The sequence below is a fragment of the Mauremys reevesii genome, linkage group 3, assembly GCF_016161935.1.
Source record: "Mauremys reevesii isolate NIE-2019 linkage group 3, ASM1616193v1, whole genome shotgun sequence".
NCBI classification, from domain to species: Eukaryota; Metazoa; Chordata; order Testudines; family Geoemydidae; genus Mauremys; species Mauremys reevesii.
In genome coordinates, this window is record NC_052625.1 from 106,404,753 (window position 1) to 106,426,874 (window position 22,122).

Consider the following 22,122-nt stretch of genomic DNA (forward strand, 5'->3'; position numbering starts at 1 on the left):
GTTTGTATATTTCTGGAAAATAAAGATCAGTTTTTCACAAAAAAAAAAAAAAAAAACTTTCAGCCACTTGTTTTAACTTAGATTAACATTGCATTTTTTATTTATCAGGGCTTTGTTCAGTACAGAGAGAGGGAGGTGAATGTGTATACTCAGCTTAGTTTGTTTAGTAGCAAGCTTCTCTGCTGGTTTTATGGGTGCATGGTGTATTGAGCAGGTTCTGCAGAACGTTGGGATTGTGCTTTCAGGTCACATTTTGAGCATACATCTGCCTATTTGGACACCAGGAATTAAACTGGTCAAGTTCCTTCTCTGTGTGTGGATTTATACCTGAGTTGTTATGCACACTAACACCATTAATCTTGGTTTTGTATATTACATATTGTTTAGGTTTTTTATTGTTTAAATCTTGTGATGCAACATTGTGTGTGTGTCTGTGTGCGCACCTTGATTTTTTAATGAAAGTTAACTGCATTCAGTGTTAGTCACAAATACATAATATATATTTATATATTTTTTAATTCCACAAGAGAGTCAGGATTGGAGCTAATGCCAGAGAATGTGATGTTCACAGAATCATAGACTTTAAGGTCAGATCATGTGGGGACAGTTGTGTCCTGAACAGCATGAAGCTGTTGCAGAGCCTGACTGTGAAGTCCGTAGTCACTCCCTAAATCTTTCATGCTCTGTGTTGATAGATATCTTTTGGTATTTATGGTAAAAGCTATTCACATGTTTGAATTACTGTACTTTAAGAACAATAAAAGTAAAAAGTCCGTGTCAGCATCTCAGTTGAAGGGTTCATTTTTATTTCTTTTTCTAAAACATGTATTGGGCTGAAAATGTAAGGCCTTTTTGTTTGTTTATTTTTTCAAATGCATGATTAAGGGCTTGTCTACACTGGCAATTTGCAGCGCTGCAACTTTCAGCGCTGTAAAGTGCCAGTGTAGACAGTGTACAAGCGCTGGGAGCCACACCACTTTGCCGCGACCCCCAAAAGCCACATTAAAGCGCTGCTGCGACAGCGCTTTAACATTGCCACTGTAGACTAGCCCTGAGTGTGAACATGTTGGGAATTAAACTAGTGCCCCAGAAAGAGGTAAGATCTGCATACAGGTTTGGGAGCCAGTAACTGCTGTATTCTAATCCATTCTCTAACACCGACTCCTTCTGTGGTGTTGAACATTGTTAACTTTTCCTGCTGTGGATCAAGTCATCCATTTGTAAAATCAGGATAATAATTCCTGCGTGGCAAAGATGTTCTAAAGATTAGCTAATGTTTATACAGCTCTTTGACAAAGAAAAATGGATGATGTAAGTGCTGAGTTTTATTTCTATCATATAAGCAATAAGTACTGTTGTTACTCGCTATGTGACTAAGTGCTCTGTGAACCATTTTATTTACATGAGTCAGTTGCTTGGGGTCGGTGTTTTGCAGATTTTAGTCTGAGAAATGTTACTTTTTTAAATAAAGTGGAATCTTACTTAAATTGGTTTAAAAAAAAAAAAAGACAAAACACATTAAGCCAACCACCCTTAAAATAGAATAACTATCAAAATAGGGCAACATTTAGCAATATGCTGTGGGGAACTGTACCATTAAGAGGCCCTAGCAAAAGCTAGTTGGAACTGATTGTTATGTTATACAGGGGTTCATAGCTTGCAATGCTGATCAGTTAGAACTTAGGCCATGGCTACACTTGCAGATGTGCAGCGCTGGGAGTTACAGCTGTGTTCATACAGCTGTGTAGGGAAAGCGCTGGTGTGTGGCCACATTGACAGCTACCAGCGCTGCAGTGTGGCCACACTTGCAGCATTTGCAGCGCTGTTGGGAGTGGTGCATTATGGGCAGCTATCCCAGCGTTCAAGTGGCTGCAACGTGCTTTTCAAAAGAGGGGGGTGGGATGGAGTGTGACAGGGAGCGGGGGAGAGAGAGAGTGGATTTTTGGAGCCGACACTGTTTGTCAGCTCCCTGCCTTGCAAAGCCTGCCTTGCAAATTCTGTGTCAGCTCCCTGCCTTGCAAAATCTGACCATTTCCTCAACCCCTCATTCACTCTTAAATGCAAATAGCCTGCAGACCAGATAAGCAGCTGCTCCGATGGACTCCCTTTCCCCCCCTCCCCACCCCACCATGCTGTTTCTCTCCTCAAGCAAACACTAGCTGTAGACATTCATCCCCCTGCCTGCCTCATTCACAGCAAACAGGAGCTGTGTTTGTTTTTTAGATAAGCAGCTCCCGGAGCCCCGAGTTCACAACAAAACAAAGAGAGGCATCATAACAAAACAAAGAGTAATTTAGTTAAAAGCATTATGGGAAAATTCCGGAGGTCATTTACAGCGTAGTAAGATTAATCACTGTTTACACTTGCACTCCAGCGCTGCATCACCAGCGCTGCAATAGTTATACCCGAGGCAGAGCAGGAGTACAGCCAGCGCTGCAGCCAGGGAGATGCAGCGCTGTATGTGCCTTGCAAGTGTGGATGGTGACTAAGGCCTGGTCTACACTGGGGTGGGGAGGGTCGAACTAAGGTACGCAACTTCAGCTACGCGAATAGCGTAGCTGAAGTCAAACTACCTTAGTTCGAACTACTTACCCGTCCTCACGGTGCGGGATCGACGTCCGCGGCTCCCCCGTCAACTCCACCACCGCCGTTCGCGGTGGTGGAGTTCCGGAGTCGACGGGAGCGCGTTCGGAGTTAGATATATCGCGTCTAGATGAGACGCGATATATCGAACTCCGAGAAGTCAATTGCTACCCGCCGATCCGGGTAAAGCCCTCACCAGCGCTGCAACTCTCCAATGTAGCCAAGCCCTTAGACATTGAATGAAGCGGACTTCTATCAGTCTGCTGGCTCTGAGTAATCGCTGAATACCACGTATACATTCTTAAAGTACCCCTTTTCCTTTAAAATGTTGCTGTTGTGCATGCACCGATAGTTAACTTCTAGTGGTATTTTGACTTATGCTGTTACGTTTTGGGGATACTCAGACCAGTAAGGGGCTCTGTCACTGTCTCCCCCTAATATAAGTTACCTATTGCTTCTGAAGAGCATGCCCCCTGTCCTAGAGGGGATCCAGCGGTTCACAGACAGCACCCTGCCTGGATGCTGGCCCCTAGTACCTGGATGTCCATCATGCCAAAATCCTTCTCTTTTAAGGACTTGTAGTTTTTCTTTCTCTCAGGGTTGTGCTGCTGTAGCGTTTCAGTGTAGACAGTACCTCCGCCGACTGGAGGGGGGCTGTCAGCATAGGCAATCCAACTCCTTGAGAGGTGGTAGCTAGGTTAACAGAAGAATTCTTTTGTCAACCTAGTGTTGTCTGTACAAGGACTTAGGTTGGCTTAACAACGCCACTTGGAGGTGTGAATTTTTCACACTCCTGACTGATTTAGTTTAAGCCAACCTAATTTTCTTGTGTAGACCAGACCTTAGTCTATGGTGGTTCATTGTGATGAAAATTCCCTTCTCTCTTGGTTTTCCTGAACTTGGGGTATGTCTACACTGCAGTTAAAAACCTGAGGCTGGCCCATGCCAGCTGACTTGGGCTAAGGGGCTCGGGCTAAGGGGCTGTTTAATTGCAGTGTAGACTTCCAGGCTTGGGCTGCAGTCTGAGTTCTGGGACCCTCCCACCATGCATGGTCCTAGAGCCTGGGCCCCAGTCTGACTCTGGAAGTCTACATTGCAGTTAAGAAGCCCTGAAATGAGAGCTGGAGTCAGCTGGCCTGGCCAGCTGCAGGCTTTTAATTGCACTGTAGACATACTCAGGGCTTTTCTTTTCAGTTTCAAGTTGTTTCACTGTTTTCCCATTAACTCTAATGGTTCACAACTGTCTTTTCCTGGCTAGACAATGGATGGGTACTTGAAGTACTTTGAACTGTGAGGGTTGGAGGAGACCTTACCCTGCTGTGAGGTGTACTTGCAATTGTAGTACTGGTCAGGAGCATACTATTCTATACATATTTCATAATGACCATCAAGTTCAGAACATTACAGTCTTTCCTAAAAGATCTTACTTGGCATATTTTTATACACAATAACACTGTGTAAAATCAGTTGATTCAATTGCTTATTCTTTGGAATCTAGATCCCCTGTTCTACCCTTGGGGTCTTTGGACACTCTCACCGGTCACAGCTGTGTATGATGTTAGCATAATAAAGGTGTGGAAGTTGTAGGGATATGTCTTTTGGACTATCCAAAGGATCTACATAGCATACATGATGATGATAGAATTTCTTATTTAATGCACTCAAAGATAAATTGTCAACAAGTCTGAAGGTGATGTGGATCCAATGTGTCAGTGAGAATTAGCTGTAATTTGTGTTTATAATACTCTGTGTGTGTCTATATATATATATGTAAATATATATATACCCACACTCTGTGTTATAGTACATGTGAGATTCAGCATCACTCACTGTTTTGAGATCTTGGGAATGCCTAGACACATTCTAGGCTGTGTAGTCATGGCTCCAGCGCTGGGAGAGAGCCCAGAGCTCTCCCAGTGCTGTAATAAAACCACCTCTGCGAGGGGAATAGCTACCAGCGCTGTAGCACTGTCTACATTGCCACTGCGCTAAAACTTGCATCACTCAGGGTGTGTTTTTTTCACACCCCTGAGCGAAAAAAGTTTCAGCGCTGTAAGTGGCAGTGTAGACAAGGCTTAAATGTTCACACTCTTGTGATTCTGTCAGCCCCTGACAGTTTTATGTGAAATGTGATCATTTTTCTCCCTAATTGTTAGGACCTAATTGTTAGGACCATTGTTCCTTGAAAATAAGGAAATGGTTAAAAATAGAGTAATAGAAAGCTGGCTATTAAGACCTTGAATGCGGTAACAAGTTAATAACCTATTTTACTAGTAGTTAAATTATTTAAAAACAGGTAATGCAGGAAATAAGTGCTGTTTTTTGGGTCTGTGTGTAAATGACAGTTCAAGGTTGAAAAAGGTATTGACAGCTTTGTTTAGAAAAAGAAAACAATATGAAAGCTGCAGTGAAACGGTAAGAATTTTATTCAGGGGCTGCTTTTGAAGATACAAGGTGAAATCCTGGCCTCTTTGAAGTCAATGGGAGTTTTGCTATTGACTTCAATGGAGCCAAGATTTCACCCACAATGTATTATCAGACAGTGTACAAGATTTATTTTTCTTTTTATTAAGAGTTTCAAACTAAGAATTGGCAGTGGGGGAGAGTTTGCAATGTACTAGAAATGAGTTATCACACACAAAGAATGAAACTGCGGTTTCTTTTTAAGTCTTCGTGATTTTGTATTTGCGAGTAACTCAGAATTTAATGACCATAACTTCTAGTACATGCATATTGTAAGCGTGCATGTTCAGGATTCACAGAAAAAAGTGTTTAGTCTTTATTTAAAGCTTAGGTGCAGACATTAATTCCTACCACATGGTAAATATACTCTTTAAAACTGGATTTCAGTACTGATCCCATTATCGTGTATTAGCATTACTGCAGGGGCACACATTTGAAAACATGGATAATTGAACATGTCTGGTCTAGAGAAGTGCATGTTAAATGCTATTGGGTCTTCTGACCAATAAGTTATCCTGTTTGATTTTATTAAGAGTTTGGAACATGGAAATCATCTGGTTTCTACCACCCTCTCTTGTATTTGTAGTCTGGGTTTTTGGGCCTGCCCAAAGTGGCTTCTGCATATCAGCAGGGGAGCAGGAAAAGCCTTATAATATACATAAATATTTACATAACATTCATGTACTTTTGCATGTAAGCAATTGCTGTAGTTGTCAGAAAGATGTTCTGTGATGGTGAATGGGAGGGGATGTGAATCGGATGTTGGGGAGGTGGTCCATGAAACAATCTGTTTAGGGTTTGGCTACACTTACAAATTTGCAGCGCTGCAGCAGGGTGTGAAAACACACCCTCTCCAGCGCTGCAAATTGCGGCGCTGCAAAGCGCCAGTGTGGTCAAAGCCCCAGCGCTGGGAGCGCGGCTCCCAGCACTGTCCGTTATTCCCCACAGGGAGGTGGAGTACGGACAGCGCTGGGAGAGCTTTCTCCCAGCGCTGGCGCTTTGACTACACTTAGCGCTTCAAAGCGCTGCCGCGGCAGCGCTTTGAAGCGCTAAGTGTAGCCACAGCCTTAGATGTGATCCGCGCTATGGAAAAAAGCTTGACGTTCTCACATTAAGATTATTTTAAAACACCCTGATTCCTCCTTCCCTCTTCCCCTCTCTCCCTCCAGTTTTACCAAAAATACAAAGTAAATCTGTAAAATCAACTAATGGAAAATGTTTGCTCCAAGTGGGGATCATCCTACCCAGTGATTTGTTCTGTCTCTTCCCCCTCCCTTCCCTGGAATTTTGAATTTGTTGGAAAATCACTCTATAATTACATCTGGTACCACAGAAGTATTTCCTAAAATCTTAACCCAGTTCAGCTAATATGGAGGAAAAGGAAGATTATCATTATACCTGCACTAGCGTATGCATATGCACAAAAATAGAGGGAGTGATAGTATCAAGACTGATGTAGCTACATATACATAGGTCCCATTATTTAAAATGCTAATCACAGGTATCACAATGTTTAGGAGACGTAGCATGGACTAGTAGAATGAATCTGAGATTAGTAACGGGGAATATTTGAATTCTAATCCTGACTTTTCCACTTAAAGCATGGGCAAATTACTAAACCTCTGTGAGGTTGTTTGTCTTCATCTTTAAATATGGATACCTACCTACCTCACAGGAGTGTTACAAAGATTCATTAATTTGTTTGTATAGCGCTTATAAAATGCTAAGTGATATATATCCGATTTTATTTAATTATTCACTATAAATATAGCCACAGACTAAACTGAGTTATTTACTACAATTTTTGTAACACATATTGGGATTCAGATTTTAAAATCTGATATCCTTACTCCTGTCCACATATGTAAAATCCAAACATTTACTTACTTTCTTTTCCTTTTCTTTAACCTGCATGCAGAAATAATTTAAATGTCCTTAATCAAGACAGATTCCTTTCAGGTTATGATTCTGTAGCTGTTCCTGTTGCAGTGATCATACTAAGTTAGCCTTGAATAAACTTCTAAGATATGACCATCTGTGTGTGTCCATAGTTAGTACCTGTTATTTAGAGGGTGACATATAATCTGGGATAAAGCTTAAGAGAAGCAGCAGACTTTAGTGGGAGCACCAAGGAACAAGTTTGAAATCTGTTGCAGATGGATCTGCTTCACAGCTTTGTGCTGCTGATATTTTTGTGTTTCTTCGCTGCAAGAATCAGGCTGAGAGTAAGAAAATATTGCTGTGTCCAGCACCTAAAAAGTCATATGCTTAGTCAGATTATTTTTTAAGGATTATAAAATCCAGTTCAAAACAGCTCACAAATTAAATCGTTTTGCTTACTTAACTGAGGAGGAGAGCAAAATCTTTGTCCAACATAATCTTTTCCTCTGTCCATTTGAAAGGTTATGGACAGGCCACTCCTTCTGCTCCAATCTAGCCATTGGGAATACTAAGGACATACTAAGGAGCAGCATTTTACAATGATTGCTTATGTGCACTGCCTGCCGTCAGACCCGATGGTTGGGTGTTTGCACAGAAGCAAGTGGCAGGCCAACCGTAATGATGATGAAGAGGAACTTATCCCACTGTATTCAAACAAAATGGGGAATAGTCACATCAAACTTCATGGGCGCCTCAAGAAAAAGTTAATGAACAGAGAAGACAATTCCTACTGGCCAAGTAAGAATGGATTATGTCCTTTTAGTTAATATTTAAGTTTTAGTATTATGTTCTCTCGTGATCATCATCATTTGGAAAAAATAAATATGAGATGGAATCAAGTCCTTTTAAACAAATATTGGTTAAATTCAGTAATTGAATCAGATTCATACTTGTCTAAGCGGATAAAGTGTCATTGTTTTTTTGTACGATAATGTGATTAGAAAATTAATCTCGTTTACAACAAACATACTGTTTCAAGTAATATAAAACTGTGGGCAGTGCTTTTTGCTATGTAACTGAAAAGTGAAGATGCCGTGGTTTTGTCTCTATGCTGTGGTGTGACCATGTTTGAGAGCTCTTGGGAACCTGCATCAGTTTAATTATTCAGGTTTTTTTTAGCAAAACAGTGTTTTGTATTGATGGATTGTTGCCATATTACTTACATTTTAAAGAACTAGAGAAGTAATTAATATTCAAAGCAGAAGATAAAAATTAAACCAAAGGAAAAGGTAGACTTGCTTCATAGATGTTAAATCTCCATTTAGATGAAAACTGCTATTGGTGCAATAGATGAGTGCTTTTAGAAAAGCCCTTTATGTCTAAGGTTTTTTTCTTCTGCATGTGAGGAGAAGAATTCCTGAGTCATAATTAATCTTTTTTTGGAAAGGTCAGGTTCCATTAGTAAATAGAGATTGAGATAGAAGACGGAGAGGAAAGAATCTCTAATGGTTAACAACAGCCAGTTGAGCATTACATCATTGCTTGCCTCCCCTTTTCTCTGTCCATCCAAGCAAAGGCACCCAGCTGTTCATGGAGTGGTTGTTCAGAAAAGTATATGAGCAAAATGTGCACAAGGCAAGGAAAACATCCCTTGCAAAAACCTGCTGGGCTTAATGGCACTAGGCTTTGTTTGGAAAAAGTGAATTAATTCATTCGCAGCTGTATTGATTTTCTTTTCCTCTTTGCTCTCAAGCTGATCTTCTGATGATGTCTGTTTATCACCAACAATTGAAAAACACTACCTAGCCATACAATACTAATTCTGATAAGTGAAATTAGACATAGCTCTAGTTTTCTGCCTTCTAGCATTCTTCTGTCTAGTACCAAGCATGCTTCCACTGGTGTTCTGTGCCAAGAAGGGAATGATCTTGACCTGTTATTGAATAGATATCCCTGCCCTGTTTAAAGAAGAAATAATTTCTCAAAATGTAACTGAAGAAACATAACCTAGAGGGTCCTGCTGAGTAGTTCATCTGTTGAGTTTTGTATCTAAGAGCACAAGGGCAGCTCTGGTTTAGTCAAAGGGAAAAAGAAAAAGAATGACAGCAAAATTATATGAAATATCTATAATATGTGTATTGGGGAAAATGCTGAGTTATTTCATATAAAAAGAAATCATGATATTGTTGTAGCTAATCTGTCTCCTGCTATAATATTTTAGGAAACAGACCCACTGATGGAGCTCATGGAAGCATAAATGCAGTTTTATCAATACAGATTTATAGTTGGTTTGTTTTATTAGAATTTCTAGTTTGGTACAAAGGACCCTTTACAGATAATTTTTTGTCTTTTAATATCTGATCCTGGTGTTAGTTGCTACTCCTGAACTACACAGGATAACTTAGCATGTTACATAGTACAGAGCTGGTCCCTTAGCAATGACCTTTTGGTATGTTTCAGTTTTAATTACATTCAAGATATGTAGAATAGCTGTTCTGTTTGAACCTGCTTCTTCAGACTATGAAATTAAGATTAAGAAAAATAGATAGACCACTCAGAAATCCTGCAGAGAGCTTTTCACTCCTTTCTCTTTGTTGCATATGTGGAAGGAACCCCCACCCCCCATCCTGTTGTGTCTTAATAATGAAATTCTCCTGCAAGGGAGCGGAGGTGGAGGTGGAGCAGGAAGGAAGATAAGAGGTGAACCAATTGTGAAAGCAGTAGTTACTACGGTAGTTAAAAGTATATGTTAAATGTGCATTGGTGATCTTAGTTCCTTTTTCAAATAAGCATTTGAAATCATTCCATCTGCTTAAATTTAACAAGTGTTTTGGTCTCTCTTTTCATTCATATTTGGATATTTGTGATTCATTGTGGGGCTGTTTGACTCACTAACTAATACAATTGGATCAGTGCTTAATGAACTCTGAACTAGGAATTAAAATCATATAAATGTTAAAGCATTACATGGTTGTGACTGAGAGATGCATAGTTGTGAAAATAAGACCTTAGGAAGCTTCAGCCATCAGCTCATCTATTTCTATGATTCAGTTTCTGAGTATGCTGTGCAGATTTCTCCAAGAGAACTGCTTGTGCTTTTTTGTGTGATGCCCTACTGCACTAGTCTTCACAGGATGTACCGTATTTTTCCGTGTATAAGACTATACTTTTTCCTAAATTTAATTTTACAAAGGACCCTTTACAGATAATTTTTGTCTTTTAATATCTGATCCTGGTGTTAGTTGCTACTCCTGAACTACACAGGATAACTTAGCATGTTACATAGTACAGAGCTGGTCCCTTAGCAATGACCTTTTGGTATGTTTCAGTTTTAATTACATTCAAGATATGTAGAATAGCTGTTCTGTTTGAACCTGCTTCTTCAGACTATGAAGTTAAGATTAAGAAAAATAGATAGACCACTCAGAAATCCTGCAGAGAGCTTTTCACTCCTTTCTCTTTGTTGCATATGTGGAAGGAACCCCCACCCCCCATCCTGTTGTGTCTTAATAATGAAATTCTCCTGCAAGGGAGCGGAGGTGGAGCAGGAAGGAAGATAAGAGGTGAACCAATTGTGAAAGCAGTAGTTACTACGGTAGTTAAAAGTATATGTTAAATGTGCATTGGTGATCTTAGTTCCTTTTTCAAATAAGCATTTGAAATCATTCCATCTGCTTAAATTTAACAAGTGTTTTGGTCTCTCTTTTCATTCATATTTGGATATTTGTGATTCATTGTGGGGCTGTTTGACTCACTAACTAATACAATTGGATCAGTGCTTAATGAACTCTGAACTAGGAATTAAAATCATATAAATGTTAAAGCATTACATGGTTGTGACTGAGAGATGCATAGTTGTGAAAATAAGACCTTAGGAAGCTTCAGCCATCAGCTCATCTATTTCTATGATTCAGTTTCTGAGTATGCTGTGCAGATTTCTCCAAGAGAACTGCTTGTGCTTTTTTGTGTGATGCCCTACTGCACTAGTCTTCACAGGATGTATGCATTCCGGAGGGACTCAGGAACAGTTTTTTTGCCTGCCATCTCTCCACCCCCATTTCCTCATTTAAGACAATAAAAGAGCATACAGACCAATCATAATTAAGGCACAAGTTGCAAGCACTATGAAGAACAAGCGTAAACCACCCCCATTGGACAAGTACTGAATGTTTAACCTTTAGATAGTAGAGTTTGTTCAATTTTTAAATTTGTTAATTTTTATTTTAAGGAACAAAAGTGTTTAAGAGCTGAAGGAATTTCTGGGAACAGTTAGTGATAACCGCAGAGCACAGTACGTGCTTATTGGCTGGGTTTTATCTCTGTTGATAAAAGCCTCCCATTGGGGTCCTTATCAAGCGGAGTGAGAACAGCATTTCAGGTGGTTTCACAGTACTGATTTACCGTGCTGAAAAGGCACTCCATAATACTGAGGTTGTTTTAAAGCACAGTGTGGTCAAATTACTGAACTTTCTCACAAGTTAACCGGCCACCCTTATTTGACGGGTGGGGAAGTACTCTGTGTTCTGCGGTAATAATCCCAAACATTTAAGTAAGATTTCTTTATTATTTTGTAGTTTAAATAACTATAGTATATTTAAATTTGACATTGTAAAATGAGGGTTCTATGTTGCTAGCCTTGCCTTGGTCCAGTGTCCATGACTCTGTTCCTCTGCCGTCATTACTGACCCATTTCTTATAAGTAATCAGGGTATGAAATCAAGCAGAGTCCAGGAATAGGAATCATGCGTCTTTCAATAATCTTCCTTCTCTCAAGAAAAAACAACAACAAATCAGTAGGTCAGCAAAGCAAGTGACAGAGACATCCTTACTTATCCATGATTATAAAAAAACCCATCAGCCTAGATTGGTTGCTGATTGGTTTCCCAAGAGAGAAGTTAGGTTGAAACTGTGTTTTATCCCTGAATTGACAGGTTGCCAGGAATGGAACCTGTGTGTGTTTATTACTAAGTTAACTGAACAGTTTCATCTGTTTTTTGTGACAGCTGAGTATACTGGGAGGGAGACATATTATTTTCTTGTTTGAGGAGTGTGTTTTTAGGAGTGTTAGATTATGTTTGACATTGGTAGCTCCTGCTAAGAAACTTCTCAGAGTTTTTATTACTTAGTAGCAACATGAGATGGAAAATGTTTTCTTTTTGTGTTATTACACCTTCTGAAGACACCAAGGGTCCAATCTTAGGTATAAGGTGCTTTTTGTTTGTTTTTTTGTTTTTGTTTTTTGCATCTACCTGTATAATAATGTAGTCTACTATTCAGAAAATGTCTGTGTGAGAGTAAGGCCTTGTCTACACTATCAAATTTTGTCAGCAAAAGTTATGTTGCTTTAATTAAAGTGCTTTAATTAAACCACTCTTGCATGTCCACACTAGCTCCTTGTGTCAGCAGAGTGCATCCACACTAACAGCTCTTGCATCGACACAGAGAGCAGTGCACTGTGGGTAGCTATCCCACTGTGCAACTGGCTGCAGGGTGATTTGGGAAGGGTTTGCAATGCCTCATGGGGCAGGTACAGCGTCACATGGTGCAGGTTTCTCAATCCCATGGTTCCAGCGCAGCCTAGTAGATTGTCCACCACTTTTTCAACTGAAGTGAGGGGGCGTGGGGAAGGAAACGAGAGTGGTTTGTCGGAGGCAGGGGAGACAGCAGGCTGACTGACCTATCCTGAGGAAGGCGGAGGGGATACCCTGCCAGACAACAGCCCCACATCTCTGCTCAGCACAGCAGTCTCTCCTGAAGCAGCCTGATCTGCATGCCTGCAGAACAGGAGCATTCCACCTTAATGATTTGCTCTTTGTTCCCCAAACAGAGCAGCACCCTCAGCTGTCAGATACTTCCTAAGAGCTTTGAAAGGTGATGGGCGCATGCCTGCCGGGCAGCCGAGATCAAAACAATGAACAGAGTGGTCAGGGCAGGCATTGTGGGATACTGGCGGAAGCCAGTTCTGTCGACAAAATGAACAGCAGTCTACACTGACCCTTTGTCACTTTAACTCTGCGGCAAAAGGCTTTATGCCTCTCGTTGAGGTGGTTTTATTTTGTTGACAAAACAGCAGAGTTTTTCCACCAAAAGTAGTTTTGTAGTGTGTACACCTCCCCTGTTTTGTTGGCAAAAGACAGCCTTTGCTGACAAAACTTTGTAGTGTAGACAAGGCCTTAGTGTAAAGAACATGACTAATTAAACTAAGTTATAAACTAATGGAGCCTTCAGAACAAAGTCTGGCTTTTTTATTGTTAACTGCCTGTGAATGTCTTTCTCTCTCTTTACTGTTTCTTTCTAGTGTGTCCATCACTGTAGGAACTAAATTTCCCAATTATTAGTAATTATTTAAGCAAATGCCAGAGTAACCCAGTGATTTACCCATGACAATGAAGGGTCCAGTCTTTGCTTGACACAGCTAGTTGTGGAGACAAAGGTGGCTGTAAGTTACCTTTATGGCGCTCTCATTTCTGGGTGTAGCTGAGTGTTGAACTGGCCCTTGTTCAAGTTAGAGCAGTTACCACATTTCTCTAATTTATGCCACTTAGGATCTATCAGCTGGGGATCAGCAATGTGCATTGTGCTCCAGCCCTACTCCTATCGTGTTTTTGCCCCTTACACCTATTCCTTGCTGGACTTGACATATCATCAGCTCTTGGGTGTGAGGAAGCCACTAGAAGGGTTGGTGCAATGATCCTTGCAGGACAAATTTAACCTTAAATATTTGCAATTGAAAAGTTAAGTTCTGTTCCTGTTCTTGATTTACTGTAAAGAATTTGGTCAAGATACTGAAAAATTATCAGTAGGGACAGTTGGGGAAGAAAACAGAGACCAATTCTGAATGCTCTTGAAACGTACTGAATAAAGACTACTTACTTTATGATGGGATGCTAGCAAAGTGCTAAATGTACTTAAAAGCAAATAGATGAATAGAGAGGCCTCATTGTGGTTAAGCAAGGCAAATGTGCTGAAGGGAGAACACTTTAATAGCCGGGCTCTTAAATCAAGTGCTAGGTATAAACAAAATAATACACGTTTTTGTTCATTGTAAGAATGAGATATTGCATTTCTCTGAAAGTTCTGTTATACAAGACGCAGTCTGTGGCACTCATATGCTATAGAGAAGTGGAGGAGAGGTTTTGATAGCTCATTAACATCACTTGTGCGAATCTGAGGCATCTGAAAGAATGCAAAGTATAGACACATCTTTATATAGGCTCTCTTGTAATTCGAGCAATGATTGTCTGCTTTAATTAATCAGATGGAGGAGCCTTACAAGTTCAAATCTGAAGTAAATGAGATATGAGATCTCTTGCAGAGGATGGTGGTTAGAGTTTAGGGTATGTAGTCACTGCAGTGACAGAATCTGATTAAACATCTTCAGATGCATTTTTAATGCTGAATATAGTGTATTTTCAAATCTTAACCATGGATTGCTCCATCCAATGTGTTGTAGTCAGCAAGTGTTTCTGTGCAGAGAGCAGTTGCTGTAATGTGAAAAAATTGGACTTAAATCAGATTAAGGCTGGAACATAATAAGCAGAATGTTAAAACTTCACCGGAAAAAGTACAAGCATTTTAAGGACTCTGCTCATCAGTGGCAAACACCTAATTGAATCAGGCTTGCCAACAAAAATTGATTATGGCAGTATAATGTAAACCTATTTTATAATGTCATGGTTCAGAAAGATTGCTTCTCGAAGAGAGGTAGCTGGTTCCAGATGAAGTCATAAAAGGCAGTCAGCTTGCAGCTGAGGTGCATTTTCTGCACTGTTGGTTTATGGTTAACTAGTTCTCTGATTGGGCCAACTTTTGGTGAGAGCGACAAGCTTTCGAGCTTACACAGGGTTTGTCTCTCACACCAGCAGTAGTTGGTCCAATAAAAGATCTTCTTCTTTGAGTGCTTGCTCATGTTGATTCCACTCTAGGTGTGTGCGCACCCATGTGCACAGTCGGTGGAGACTTTTGCCTTAGCAGTATCCTTAGGATTGGCTGCGGCGCCCCCTTGAGTGCCACGCTCATATGTCGGTATATCAGGCGCTGCTGACCCTATGCCCTCTCAGTTCCTTCTTACTGCCCATAATCATTGGTCGGAGGACCTTGTCTTGCATTGCAAAAGCATTAGCAGTTCTTTCAGCCCATCGTTCTGTCTAATCTTTGTTGTTAGTTCTTAAGTACTTAGTTTTACCATTAAGTTAAGTGTTAGATAATAGTTTAGTAGCTAGAGTCCCACTAGGACTTCACCACGGAACGGGGCATGCCACGTTTCTAGGGTGGCCAGACAGCAAGTGTGAAAAATCGGGATGGGGGTGGAGGGATAATAGGCACCTATAAGACAAAGTCCCAAATATCAGCACTGTCCCTATAAAATTGGGACATCTGGTTACTCTACTCTTTCCCAAGGCTTTAAGCCGGGTTTATTGTGTACTTGGGCGATGTCCATTAGTGAACCCCATGATAGCTGTTTGAAGTGTCTGGGGGAATCTCTCAGAAGAGAAGTGCAGGATCTGCAAAAACTTTCCCTCTCAAACTCAAAAGGAGCGGGATATCTGCTTGAGGGTCATCCTCATGGAGGCTGTGCTTCGTCCCGCCTTGGAGCCCTTTTGGTTGGACTCCACGCCTAGCACTTTGGCATTGGCACGCAGCGCACTGCTGGCACCAGAACCCACCTGGCACCATTCCCCCTCGCTGGTGCCCAAGAAGCGGCTGAAGCCTAAGGGACAAAGAGGAGTTGGGCAAAGTACCTGTGTTAGAGGCCACATGCTCACCCCAGAGCTACACGAGGGTATCGCTGTGGTCGGACCTCCTAGCCTAGCCAGGGATCCGCCTCCGACTCCCAGGAGCGGCAGGGGTCCTGGCTCCTCCTATGCCGCGATGGACCTGGTTTCTAAGGGCAAGCTGGTTATGGGACCTCCTGCTAAAGCAACGGAGCGTCCCCAGTGTCGATCCACCTGGTGCGGGATTGTTCCCGGTCGCAGCACCAGTCTCCAACTCCCTGGTACTGCTCTTCCGGCAGGCACCGTTCCTCACAATTTTCTTACTGGTCACCAACGAGGGTTAGCCGACAGACTCTGGCATCTACAGCTCTGCCCTGGTCACCGGAAGGGTAGTGGTCCGAGTCGGAAGGAGAGTTCAGCCCCTCACCTAGGCGAATTGCCAAACGCCCATGAGACCAGCATAGTTCTGGGCGTGGCAGCAGAGGCAGTGGCCAACCCAGTGACAGTACTGGAGCCCATGGGGTATACTTGTCATGCCGGTTCCATACTCCTACTGTTCCTCTGAGGCCGCGTTGGACAAACTGCCTCCGGCCCAGCCAGCACCAGCATTGGAGCACGGTGCCGAGTCTGATGTGGGAGTGTTGCAGCAGGCCCCGATGCCCAAGGAGCCATCCCCTGGCAGGCAAAGGGAAGCCACCCCTCATCTTTGTCATCTCCGGACAAGGGGGTGGTGGCCCCTCTCAAGCGAGCAGCCTCCCCCCAATGACTTCAACGAGCATCAGGCCCTGCTCTAAAAGATGGCTGCTAACCTGGACTTGGAGATCAAGGAGCTAGTGGTGGAGTCTGACGATCTCTTCAGCGTCATACTCTCCTCCACCCTGGCCTGGGTCACGTTGCCCGTCCATCCAGGGGTCCTGAAAATTGCCAGTCTGTGTGGCAGACCCCCTCTTCCATTCCGCCAGCCTCCGTTGCTGCTCCATTATAGCTACTGCTCAGGCTGGATTTGCTGTCACAAAATCACGGCGCCCTCCTGCACCCGAACCTGGAAGCATTGCACTTGATGGGTTGGCAGCTGCATGGCTAAATGCAGAGGAGCAGGAGTGCTCGGCCAAAGTCCAGCAAGTCTTGCTGAGCAGCAAAAAGCCCTCCACTAGAGTGACCTACACGGCCAAGTGGAGACATCCTGGACTGCTTTCTGCACCTCAAGCGGCAAGGCCTGTCTCTGTCATCCATTAACATCCATCCGGCTGCTATTTCGGCTTTCCATCCGCCGCTCGGTTTTTGTGGATGGGCAGGTTGGTTTTTGCCCATGACATGAATGCCAGGTTCCTCAAGGGACCTCGAGTGCCTGTCCCCGCATGTCAGGGAACCAGGCCCTCCGTGGAACCTAAATCTCATGTTATCCTGGGTCATGGCACCCCTCTTCGCGCCTCTGGCTTCCTGTTCTCTCCTACTCCATCCTTGGAAGATCGCGTTCTTGGTCACAATAGTTTCGGCCCACAGGGTCTCTGAGATTAGGGCACTTACCTCAGAACTACCCTATACAGTCTTTTTACAAGGACAAAGTCCAACTGCATCCACACCCGGCCTTCCTGCCCAAGGTGGTCTCCCAGGTTCATATGGGCCAGGACATTTATCTGCCCATCTTTTTTCAAAGCCACATACGTCGGAGGAACATTGGCTGCATTCCCTAGATGTCAGAAGGGCACTAGCCTTCTACATTGAATGGACCAAGCCATTCCGCAAATCAACGCAGCTGTTCGTCGCAGTGGCTGACAGAATGAAAGGTCATATGATGTCCGCTCAAAGACTTTCTCCTTGGATCACTCCCTGCATTCGCTGCTGCTATGAGCAGGCAAGGGTGCCACCTCTGACAAGAATAACTGTCCATTCAACCAGAGTGCAAGCCTTGTCGGCAGCTTTCCTGGCCGAAGTGCCTATCCAGGACATCTGTAAGGTGGTCACCTTGTCGTCCATCCACAGGTTCATGTCCCATTATGAGCTTTTTCAACATGCCTGGGATGATGCTGGCTTCAGCAGAGCAGTATTGCAAGCCACGAGACCGTGAACTCCCAAGCCCATCTCCGAGGAGGCTGCTTGTGAGTCACCTAGAATGGAATCAACATGAGCAAGCACTCAAAGAAGAAAAAACGTTGTTAGTTCCAGGATACAGCATCCTTGAAATCAGATCAATTCTGTCATTAACTCACTGGGCAGCTGGTGCCAACATTTTTGAGGGAAATCAAACTTACCTTTCCCTTCTTTATGGATGGGGATTAATAATTCTGGTTTATTGATACCCCTTCAGTATTACTAAAAAAATATAATAGGATTGGTGACATTTAAGCACCAGCAGTGCTATCAGTTCATCAGTAAACAAAAGTGGTCCATCTTAATTTGTCTAATTACCGTCCGACATGTGGGCCAGCTGCCTCACTGAACAAAAGCAGTTGATCACACTATCTTATTAATTGCATATTAATTACTGCATTCATCTTAACCATATGGGAGATGTTGCTGAATGCATTGAAGGCTGTTTAACAGTAGGAAAGGGGAAAATGAAATAGTAATTGTATCTTCAGAGCATAAATCTCAAGGGTGCTGGTGTGTGCACACCATCCTAATATGATCCATGTGCTGTCCTTCTGCTCTTTTTGTTCTTTGACTCGCACTGAAAATTTGGAAAGATTTGAACAGAGAGACAAGTGCTCATAATGAAGTACTGGTATGTCTTGGTTGATGACTGTATGCAGATGAAAACTAAAACAAGTTGGTATTTTATTTTTATGAATGTCTGAGTGGTAATTTATTATAGCCATGTCTCTTGTTCAGAGTTGTTAATTATAACCCCCACGTTACCTAGAAAAAGAAACCTGGCATATGATTCTGTTTGTATGTCTGTCTGGTCTCTCTCTAGTTCTTATACTTATTTTAATTTATGGGACAAGGATCTGAGTGGGATTGTTTGGGAAGGGAGTGGTGATATTTGTTAGAGATTAGACATAAAGAAATACAAAACTATGTGACGTTGAAGGTTTTATACATTTTTGCTACAGATTTATGTTTACCTCTCAGGCAGAAAGGACAGTTTCTGAGTAAAATTGGACCTATTTCTGAACATAAATGCATTGCCGCCCTTTTTTAAAAAGTTGAAGATGGCTTTTCATTTTTGCATGTTTTCTGTGGGAGTACAGCCATTTTTGCAAAACTGAAAATGAAATTTACTGAGACACAAATAGTGGAGAAAAATGGAACACTGAGAATTTCTGTGCCCAAAATTCCACAGAGCAAAAATGTTGATTACTGCATGTGTTCAGTGTCAACCCATCTTTCACGATGATGAAATCTGTCACACTTAGAGGCAAGACACTGAAATGCTTCCCTATATTTACTTTTTCATGCATTGTGAATGCACCTGCTGCCATTGGAAAACACTCAGTTGTCTTAAGGCAGGCAGACAATATAGGTTATGAGTACACTGCAAAGATTGACCTCTTCCCTTTCACTCCCAGATTTACATTATCATGGTCTAGTAAGTTCTTACTAGTTTGCATAGCTACTCATTGCAAATTGATGAGTGCCAATGGTTCCCCTGTAGATGGCAGTCTTTTGCCTTGTGCTAGACATTCACTCTTTGCTGTTTTGGAATGCAGCAAGTTTTCCTTTCAGATTGCAGAGTTAAGTATCTTCAGGTAGCTTTTCAGTCCTTGGTTTTCTGTTTTACTGCTACAGTATTTTTTATTTTATTTTTTTTGTAATTCACATTTTCTGGTTTTGTGTATTCCTTTAGATTTTAAAAAGTGGTGATTTCTTTGAACTAATTATAGAACCAGGCTAAACAATGGTTAGGGTTTGGTTTCCCTGTATTCTGCTGTCCACAGTCTCAGTATGTGTTCAAGCTACATCACATGGCTAGAGATAAAACTGAAGTGAGTGTGATCCTGCTGGTGCTTTTGTAAAACAAGATTACATTGCAGCAATGATGGTCTGAGTGACTTTAGCATGGCAAATCAGGTGATATGTAATATACTCTTCAAGAATTTCAGTTTCATAACAGATGCGCTCTTGGAAAGACACTTGCTACCCTCTGTGTCTAAACTAGGCCAGTATACTTCAATTACAACTGCTACACTACTTTAAAAAAAATCTAACGAAAGCAGGAGAGCTAAGGCCTATCCTAGCTGTTTCCCCCTGCCCCTTGCAGACTCTTTAGGAGGGCAGGAAACTCATCCTTCTGGAATTTTTAAAGCAGTGAAGTTGCAGGTTGACTTGGCAACAGGAAGGACAATGGTAGAACTCTAGCTTTCTGGGAAAGGGAGAGGTGCAAGTGAATGGCTGATTGAATTCCCAAATCCCTGCTTGTATAAAAGGAAGGATGGGGCTGGAATTGGAGTATGCTTTGTCTTACTCAGAAACGTTGAGGTTCTTGGCTGATTAAATCTGTCAGTGTGGCTGCCCCAAAGTGAGGATAGAAATTTTTTGGTATTAAAGGCTTAGCCCTACCTTAGTATCAACAAATGGTATTTTGTTTGTATTCATTAAATCTTTCAGAAGAAGAGAGATTGGGAAGAGGTTAGTTGAGTATTTAATACCACATTTAAATAATGTCTTCAGAATCCAGGTGTGTGGTAACTGATATATAATTACAAATTCCAAAAATATTTCAGTTTAGTAAACTTGATGAATACACATGAGTTGCTCAATTTAGAAAAATTATTAATCAGACTAGACCAAAAATATTGGTAGAATACATCTCATAATATACTACTGCCTAAACACGTATCTGCTTTTTGCTCATAACTCCAGATAAGATAACTCCTAGTCTAGCATTTAAAGCAGTGCATTGCAATTAATAGCAGCAAAGAGTCCTGTGGCATGCATCCGACGAAGTGGGTATTCACCCACGAAAGCTCATGCTCCAATACGTCTGTTAGTATACAAGGTGCCACAGGACTCTTTGCTGCTTTTACAGATCCAGACTAACACGGCTACCCCTCTAATACTATAATTAATAGATAGATTCCAAAGCCAGAAGGAACCATTGTGATCATTAAGTCTGACCTGCTGTATAACATAAGCCATAGAACTTTCCCAAAATAATTCCTAGGATATAGCTTTCAGCAAAACATCCAATCTTGATTTTAAAATTGCCTGCAATGAAGAATCCACTATGACCTTTGGTAATATGTTCCAATGGTTAATTACTTTCTCAGTTAAAAATTTACGCCTTATTTTCAGTCTGAATTTGTCTAGTTCAGTTCCAGCCATCATGTTGTACCTTTCTCTGCTAGTTTGAAGAACCCATTATTAAATATTTGTGTCCCCCATAAGCAGGTACAGACTGTCATTAACCCTGTAGTCAACCCTTAACCATGTCTTTGTTCAGCTAAATAGACTGAGCTCCTTGAATCTATCGCTGTGACACATTTTCTAAGCCTGTAATCATTCTCGCAGCTCTTTTCTGATCCCTCTCCAATATATAAACCTTCTTCTTGAATTGTGGACACCAGAAATGGACACAGTAGTCCATCAGTGGTTACGCCAATGCCAAATAACCATTCTGCCCCTACTCAAGATTCCCATGTTTGTGATCCAAGCATTGCATTAGCCCTTTTGGCCCCAGCATCGTCCTGGATGTTTGTGTTCAGCTGGGTATCCACCACAACCCCCAAATCTTTTTCAGAGTGACTGAGTCCCCACTTCTGTAAGTATGGCCTACATTCATTGTTCCTAGATGTATACATTTATATCTAGCCATATTAAAATGCATGGTGTTTGCCAACTGATCCAGATTTCTCCGTGTCAGTGACCTGTTCTCTTCATTATTTACCACTCACCCAAAATGTCATGTGGTACCAAGTCAAATACCTTACAAAAGTCTAAGTATATTACATCATCACTACTATCTTTAGCAATCAAATTTATAATCTCATAAAAATATCAAGATGGGTATGGATTACTTGGGTTGATGTATGAACTAGAAAGAGCACAGCTTGAATTTCAGATCCTTGGCTTCGTCTGCAGTTTTAGCAGTAAGAAAAACATCGTTTTACTTCTAAACTGAGCAAATAATCTGACCTGGAGTCACTGAGGGGCTATATATGAATCCCCATGATACTATTTTTTGCAGTCACTTACCAGAGTGGAGCTGCATTTAATCAGTCTCCATATGTCATCCATACAGAGAGAGATTTGCTTCAGTCTGAGTATTTGTCATTTTAAAATAGAAGTCCCTCAAGCACTGGGCTTAACTGTTAGGTTGCAGTTCTTATCTCTTGTTAGAACCCACTTTGTCAATACGATGGCAAACATCCAGCCTGTTAGCTGGATCTGACCCACATGATGTATAAAATCTGGCCCTTGTGACAGATTAAGTGTCTGTCGAATTTAATGTTTTGTTTTTTAAAATTCAGTTCCTAACGCTTATGGTTTGGAAACATCCCTTCCAAGTGTGAACTAGGCTTTTCTGTTGGAATGCACA

The 22,122-nt window shown here is 41.7% G+C and overlaps 1 protein-coding gene across 9 annotated transcripts in view; it reads left to right on the top strand.

Annotated features, from left to right (window-relative positions):
• NHSL1 (NHS like 1) overlaps window positions 1-22,122 on the top strand; it is a 234,445-nt gene that overhangs the window by 137,745 nt on the left and 74,578 nt on the right. The window contains exon 1 of one of the 9 annotated variants that reach the window (XM_039532503.1): window positions 7,618-7,725. The exons of the other annotated variants lie outside the window; for them this stretch is intronic. Coding sequence (XP_039388437.1) covers window positions 7,647-7,725 — 79 coding nt within the window. The 5' untranslated portion in view covers window positions 7,618-7,646. Of the gene's footprint in view, window positions 1-7,617; window positions 7,726-22,122 lie in introns of those variants that run through there. 9 annotated transcript variants of the gene reach the window in all.